Source organism: Trichosurus vulpecula, chromosome 6 (genome assembly GCF_011100635.1).
Source record: "Trichosurus vulpecula isolate mTriVul1 chromosome 6, mTriVul1.pri, whole genome shotgun sequence".
NCBI lineage: Eukaryota > Metazoa > Chordata > Mammalia > Diprotodontia > Phalangeridae > Trichosurus > Trichosurus vulpecula.
The window spans coordinates 267,243,980-267,252,259 of record NC_050578.1 but is presented as its reverse complement, the minus strand read 5'-3'; the positions used below and the strand labels follow the sequence as shown (position 1 = coordinate 267,252,259).

At 37.7% G+C, this 8,280-nt stretch overlaps 1 protein-coding gene across 1 annotated transcript; it reads right to left on the bottom strand.

Moving 5' to 3' along the window:
• Positions 1-7,359: 7,359 nt before the first annotated feature.
• Positions 7,360-8,280, bottom strand: LOC118855144 (olfactory receptor 5B12-like). The gene has a single exon (XM_036765244.1). The coding sequence runs from the start codon at positions 8,278-8,280 to the stop codon at positions 7,360-7,362; it is 921 nt and encodes a 306-aa protein (XP_036621139.1).

Here is an 8,280-nt window from a genome sequence, read left to right as displayed (position 1 = left end):
ATCAGTCATTTCAGATGTAAGTGTCACATAGAGGACCAGGCTGCATCGACAAAGCATTTTCCCATTTGAGAAAATATCTATTCCTTAGGGGTTACACTCCTGGATAATATCTGCAACATTATTATTATTATTAATTATTTAATTAGTTTTGTGACAACAGCAGCAGTAGGAGCAGTTTCAGGACAGAAAATGGCAAAGGTGTATTTGGACTTGAGTAGAAATTTTGTACAGGTGCATTCTCAGATTGCCTTCGGTATGCCTGGGGGAGCTAAGGTGTACTGGTCTGAACTTCCAAGAACATGCAGTCTCATCTACACCCCTGTCATTTTCTGCCCTGCCACTCCTACTTCTGCTATTGCTCCAACTTAATAAATGCATGCACACACAAACACACACACAATCTTCTTTCAAATTTCTTTTTTTCCTTTTTTAAATAGTATTTTATTTTTTCCAGTTACACATAAAAACAATTTCCAACATTCATTTTTTATAAACATACGAGTTCCAAATTTTCTCCCTTTCTCCCTCCCCCTCCCCCTTCTTTAAGAAGGTAAGACATATTTCCATATTAATCATGTGAACAAAGAAACAGAAGAAAAGGAAAAATTTGGAAAAGATAAAATGAAAATAATATGCTTCAGTGTACATTCAGAGCAAAAGGTGTGTACAGTTTGATTGACCTTTGAGCATAATTCAAATTGTTCTCCAAAATGGTTTTTTATGCAACTACTAAAATAACATGTAATTTCTGTTGGTTTTGTTACAGATGTGGTCAATTATGTTGATAATTTTCCTAATATTGAACAAGCCCTGTATTAGTGGTATGAATCCCACCTGGTCCTGGTGACATATTGCTCTAATCTAGTTCATATACTATTGGAATTAATTATTCCTTAAATGTTCAGTAGCATTCACTTGTGAATCCATCTGGACCTGTAGATTTTTTTGTAGGGAGTTCACGAATGGCTCATTCACTTTCTTTTACTAAAATGGGGTTATGTAAGCATTATATTATCTCTTCTGTTAATCAGGTCAGTTTATATTGCTGTGAATATTCATCCACTGCACTTAGGTTGTCAGATTTATTGGCATACACTTGGAAAAAATGATTTTTAGCTATTGCTTTAATTTCTTCTTCATTGGTGCTGAATTCACCCTTCTCATTTTTGATACTGATGATTTGATTTTCTTTCTTTTTTAAATTAAATTAACCAATGGTTTATCTATTTTATTGACTTTTTTCATAAAACCAAATTTCAGTTTTATTTATTATTTCAATGGTTGTCTTTCAATTTTGTGAATCACTCCTTTGATTTTCAGTATTTACAATTTGACATTAATTGGGGGTTTTTAATTTGTTCTTTTTCTAGTTGTTTTTTTTTGGTGGCAGGCCCAATTCATTCAGCTGTACTTTCTCTATTTCATTGATGTAAATATTTAGAGACACAAATTTCCCCCTAAGTAATACTTCGGCTGAATCTCATATATTTTGGTATATTGTCTCATTTTGTCATTCTCTTCGATGAAATTATTGTTTCTATGACTTGTTCTTTGATTCACTCACTTTTTTCTACTTTAAATATTTTTCATAATTACATATAAAACAATTTTTAACATTTTTTTTCATAGTTTAAGTTCCCAATTCTTTCTCACCTTGCCCTCCTCACCTCATTGAGAAGGCAATTCATTTGACATGGGTTACTCATTCAAAACACATCTCCATGTAAATCATACTGTGAAAGAAAACAGACACAGAAAACCCCAAGAAAAATAAAGAAAATAAAGAAAAAGTATCTTCAATCTGTAATCAGGCTCCACCAGTTCTTTCTCTGGAGATCGATAGTACCTTTGATCTTATGTCATTCAGAATTGTCTTGGAGCATTGTATTGCTGAGAATACCTAAGTTATTCAAAGTAGATCATCATACAATATTGCTGTTACTGTGTTCACTCTTCTCCTGGTTCTGCTCATTTCACTTTATATCAGTTCACATTAAGTCTTTCCAGATTTTTCTGAGAGCATCCTGCTCATCATTTCTTATAGCACAATAGTAGTCTATCACAATCACATACAACAACTTATTCAGCCGTTCTCCAATTGATGGACATCCCTGCAATTTCCAGTTCTTTGCCACCACTAAAAGAGTTGCTATAAATATTTAGTCTAGAGGTCTCATTGCTTGTCCACTGAGTAGCTGGCCTGCTGAGCCACAACAACTGGGCCTCAGTTGCTAATCTGTGCTGGGGTATTGGCCTCCTTCTGGGTTGTCCCAACACCTCCTACACTGGACTACACTCCCCTTTTAACCAAGTGAGACCTTTCCTGTAGTACTTCTAATTTGTCTTAGGCTAGAAAATTTTCACCCCATCTTTTGTGAGTTCTGTTGCTCCAGAATTTGTTTTGAGACATGATTTCAGGTTCTCTGAGGGGAAACTTGGGAGAGGTCAGACAATTTCCTGCCTATTCTCCATCATCTTGGCTCCACCCCATCTTCTTCCAACCTTCTAATCAGATCACTACCACTATTGTCTTTGAGAAAACAATGGGTAGGCCTATTATTCCACTCATTGTATCTATGACCCCCCAGAACAAATCACTCTTCTCTGGCCACCGCACCCCTCAAAATGTTTTCTCTCCCCTAAATGTACACTCAAGTTGTACTTTTACGCTTCTGAAGTACTTTATTTGTGCCACCTTATTAGCTGTGAACAACTATATAAGACATATGCTATTATTCTCATTTTACAGATGAAAAAACTGAGGTTGAGAAAGGTTAAGTAATTTTTCTAGGGTCACACAGCTGCTTAATGGCTATCGTAGCATTCAAAATTGGGTCTCCTTGATTTCAATTCCAGATCTCTGTCGTCTATATGACATAGCTGCTTAATGAATCATAAACTCCTTGAAGGTAGGCTCTGTCTTGCTTTTGAATATTTTTCCTACTGCTATGCTGAGTTCTTAGCACTTAAGAAATAATTAATGGGTCTTAATTCATTCATCTTTGATGAAGCAAACATGGAAAGAACTGGGAAATCAGAAACAAAAACCTATAGACCCTGCCCTTCATGGAAGTTATAAAGAAATAAACATTAAGAAATAAGTTGGCCTCACTAGATTAATGCAGAAAGATACTAATATTTTTGAATATACCTGAATAGCCTAATCATTTTGCATTCCATTTCTCACTTGTTGAGGCAGTGGTAAAGCGCTTTACTTTTTTATGTTTTGCAATCCACAATCATGATGGCATGTGAGGGTTTAGAGAAATGAAGCAAAAAGTTTGCTATGTCCCAAAAGGGGCCCAGGTATCTGGAAGTAGCAGTATTATGTAAACACAAGGCAAGGCATAACAGGCATAAGCCCACTGGGAAATCTTGAGAGGGACACAGTTAAGGAATCACAGAACCTTAGAGTTAGAAGTCTTCCATTCATTAAGTTTAATGCATGCATGAAAATTAGATGCAAGACCAACAGGGAAGGAGAATTCTTCTGCCAATTTTGAATAGCATCATTTCTTTGGGAAACTTTCCCTTTCACTGAGTCAAAATGAAATTCCACCCATTACTCCCAGTTCTGCCTTCCAGGGCCAAGCAGAATATGTCTAATCATTTTTCTACAAGATACATCTTCAAGTACTTCACCCACCCATACTTAAATTTTCCTTCTCTAAAATGAATATACTCAATCCCTTAAATGTTCCTCATATAGAATAGTATCCAGTAAACATTCTTTATCCAAAATGTGGCCCCCAGGTCTTAATAAAATACTCAGATGTCCTCTATAAAGGATAGTAACTTCAGTACCTACCTAATTTGGGGCAAAATCTCAATGTGGTCACGTATGGCATTAGAATTTTTGTTCCCAAGTTCTACTTTTTGCAAGTATCATACTAGTATCCCCCTAATATCAAATGAACTTTTTTCAGATGAACCAAGCCTTCTTAAGAGTAACCTAGGTACCACATCTCTCCTGTCAGATCGGCTATCATGACAAAACAGGAAAATCATAAATGCTGGAGAGTATGTGGGAAGATTGAAACATTGTTACATTGTTGATGGAATTTTGAACCTATTCAGACATTCTGGAGAGAAATTTGGAACTACGTCCAAAGGTCTATAAAAATGTGCATACCCTTTGACGCAGCAATAGCACTTCTAGGGCCATATCCCAAAGAGATCACACAAGTGTGAAATGGACCAGTATATACAAACATATTCACAGCAGCTCTTTTTGTGATGGCAAAGAACTGGACATAAGTGGATGCCCATCAATTGGGGAATGGCTAAACAAATCGTGGTATATGAATTTAATAGAATACTATTATGCTATAAGAGATGAGGAGCAGATGGACTTCATTATAACCTGGAAAGACTTATTTGAACCAATGCTGAGTGAGCAGAGCAGAACCAGGAAAACATTATACACAATTACAGACAAATGGTATCTGTAAGGACTAATTTTGACAGACCTGGCTCTTCTCATTAATGCAACTTTAAAGACAGATCTAAAAGATCATAATGGAAAAAGCTATATACATCCAGAGAAAGAATTATGGAATCTGAATGCAGATGAAGGCAAACTACTTGCTCTCTTTTTTTTCCTTCTTTTTTGGTTTTGCTTCTTCGTTGTCATGATTCATTCCATTAGTTATAACTCTTCTTCACAACTTGACTATTATGTAAACAAGTTTAATGTGAAGGTATATATAGAACCTATATCAGATTACATGTCACCTTTGGGGGTAGGAGGAGGAGAGGAAGGGAGAGAAAATTTGGAACTCAAAAATGTGTGGAACTGAATGTTGTAAATTAAAATAAATAAATAAGCAAACAAACAAATAAATAAATAAATAAATGATGGATGAATGAATGAATGAATGAATGAACAAATAAGTAAGTAAATAAATTAAAAAAAAGAATAACCTAGGGCCAGGTGATTTGACTCCAAAACAATTAACATTCCAAAGGGAAATGGCATGTAGTAGGGTGTCACGGGCTTCCGAAGCCTCGTAACTACGCTCGGGGTTCCCCCCAAGCCCCAGGCCTCTGCCTAAGCAAAGGACCTGATCTCGAGGACAATGTATGGGGCGGGAGCCGAACAAGATGGTGAATGACTCCGTTTATTATTTCAGCAAGTAGCACATTTATACCTTTAGTGACGTAGGTACACTCTTTGGTTACGTGGGTGAAAGACAGGTAAAGCTAATACACCTGGGTCCTAGGACTGCCCTGACTCCGCCTACTCTCCTCCCCCTCTCCTCCCGCACTACCCAAAGCTCCCTGCGGGCAGGCAGTCCAGGCAAAGACTGGAAACTCCACGTGGTCAGGCAGCCGGAAGTTCCATATGCTCTGCCAGAGACCCAGAGAGCCGGAAGTTCCACGTGGTCAGGCAGGTCCGACCTGGAATCGCTAGGGAGACAACAAAGGCGAGACCCCTCCTCCTGGCTCCACCCACATCCCAAAGCCCTGAGTTTATCTCAGCAGGCCCCTGAGCCTGGAAGTCTGAGGAGGACAGGGCTCAGCTCTAACACGGCCCGTAACAGTAGGGGAAGGACTGTCAAATACATGTCAAAGTCCTTCATGCCCCACTGACTTCCAGGCTGACATGGAGCAAGTTTAGTCCTAAAAAAAACTGATCTGCACAAGATGATTTCTTTCTCTCTTATTAGCTCATTACTTTCACAATAAAAATATTCATTAAGGAGAAATTGAGGAATAAAGGTTTATGCACAATAAATTTATTAGCAAGGCTAGCAATTGTAAATTAAAAGGGAGGGAAGATTCCTCATTAGCCAAGGATTCATTTGACAGTAAAAGAAGTTCTTTTATACAGTTGATTACATAAGGTACCAGACACAGTCCTGTAATTCAAGCTACACTAAGACTGTTATTGGTCATACGAAGATTAATGCTGGGCTTTGCTTAGCTTGACTGAGAGCAGAAAGATCCATAATCCAGGCAACAGGGAAAACATAGCATTAACTAACATCCTTTGGGAAGTCTGGTGGTTGGCAAGTATCTTGTGAACAGATTGAGTAATCTGCCTGTAAGGTCAGTGAAAGATCACAGATTTGAGTCTTTGTGGCTTGACTTTAGGCCATAGGAAAAAGGAAATTAAAATCTTACAAAATTTTACAAATCAGTGTTATACGATTAAGTCTGCATTTGATATACATATATTGATTCTAGTGATTCTCAATCAACAATTTATAAATAATACAAAATAAAGAGGCTATCAATTTTCCATTCCAATTTACCCTCAAGAAGAGTTGTTCCTAGAAAATTAACTTACTTCCTAAGAGTATAGTATGCTGCTTAGTTTCTCCTAGTATGCTCAAGATGAATCCCCAGCTCCTATAATTGAAGTTAAGAAATGGTAGATAGGCTTTATTTAATCCCACAGAAAAATCAAATGATGCTTTAAAAAAATCACCCAATCCCCTATTCAAATGCACAAACACATAAAGCACCCAAGAACCTGTCAGATGGAATGCAATTGACATTGAGGTCGACATCAAGATACTACACTAATGTTACAGTAAAATATTTCTCTCTGACAGTATCAAAATTCTTTCCAGGACCTAAGGAAACTGCCGTGGTTTGTATTTCTTCCTAAAGGCAGCTTACTGCAGTGGTGTGGTGGAGACAGCTCCAAGCGGCTCACAAAGAATTCATTGAATTTTAAGTGGAAATATTTGGATCATATAAATCAGTAAATTCTACAAATCAATAATTTATTGTTTTTTGATTATCTAGACTTTAAGAAGTGATGGAGAAAATTATAAGGCATATTAAGTTTCAAAGTATATCATGGCCATATTCTTTCCCATAGAGCTGGTCCTTAAGCATTTAACAGCACTTCTCTCATTTAGGGGATGCTGAATAAGCAATGCCCTTGACATCAAAGCTATGCCTTCCAAGAAATTCAATGGATTTTCTCTCCAAGAACTAAGCTGTTCAAAAATGAGGGATCTCATCTTCCTCTTTCTGGAAGGAAAAAATAGAACCACTAAATTGCACTTAGACGTGTTTGTGTAGACATAAACACTCATCATTCATTCCACATAGCAATCTTATATGATCGAGGAAATTATTAAGGCCTTTTAAACATCAGGAAACAGCCTGAGACTTTAAGTGACTTAATAAAATTTATACAATGTGAAAGTACCTGAGACAGAATTTAAATTCATGTCTCCTTACATTAAGTCTATGACACTTTCTTCTATGAGATATTGCCTCTGAAAAGGTTTGAATTATACATCTCTGTGACTAATAAAAATATACTGATTTGGGGACTGGATCCCACAGTGGGGAAGTTACAGATTCAGTTTTCTAACAAGGAAGATGATACAACTGAAGTCATGGTCCCCTCACAGCTTTCCTAAAAGCATTCTTGACATCTTTGTTCCTCAGACTATAGACCAGAGGGTTCAACATGGGGATGACTGTAGTGTAGAGTACTGACACCATTTTGTCTGAGTCCATTGAATGGCTTGAGCTGGGTTGCAAGTACATGAAGATAATTGTCCCATAAAATATGGACACTGCTATGAGATGGGAAGCACAGGTGGAGAAGGCTTTCTGGCGGCCTTCAGCAGAATGCATCTTCAGAATGGTGATGAAGATTAACAAGTAAGAGGTAAAGATGACAAGAAATGGGAAAAAGACAGTGAGTGATACTACAATAAAGATGACTGATTGAATGAGTTGAATATCAGAGCAAGAAATAACTAGGAGAGGGAGAATATCACAGAAAAAATGATGGACCACATTGGATTTACAGAAGGAAAGGCTAAAAGTATTTCCTATGACTATGGAGGAGGTCAGAAAGCCACAGATATGAGCACCACTGGCCAGGTGTGCACATACAGTTGATGTCATGATAGTAGTGTAATGTAGAGGCTTGCATATAGCTGCATGCCGATCATAGGCCATAGAGGCTAAGAGGAAACTTTCAATACCAGCAAAGGCTCCAAAGAAAAACAACTGTGTAGCACATCCATTATAGGAAATAATTTTGTCACCTGTGAGGAGCCCAGCCATCACCTTAGGAGTAATAGCTGAGGAGTAGCCAAAATCCACCAGAGAGAGGTTACTGAGGAAAAAGTACATAGGGGTATGGAGGTGGGAATCCCAGGAGATCAGAGCTACTATCCCCAGGTTTCCTACCAGGGTGAGGAGGTAGATGAGGGTAAATATTAGGAAGAGAGGAACCCGAAGGTCTTGGGCATCTGTTAATCCTGTCAGGATAAACTCCTTCACCTCAGATCTGTTCTCCAT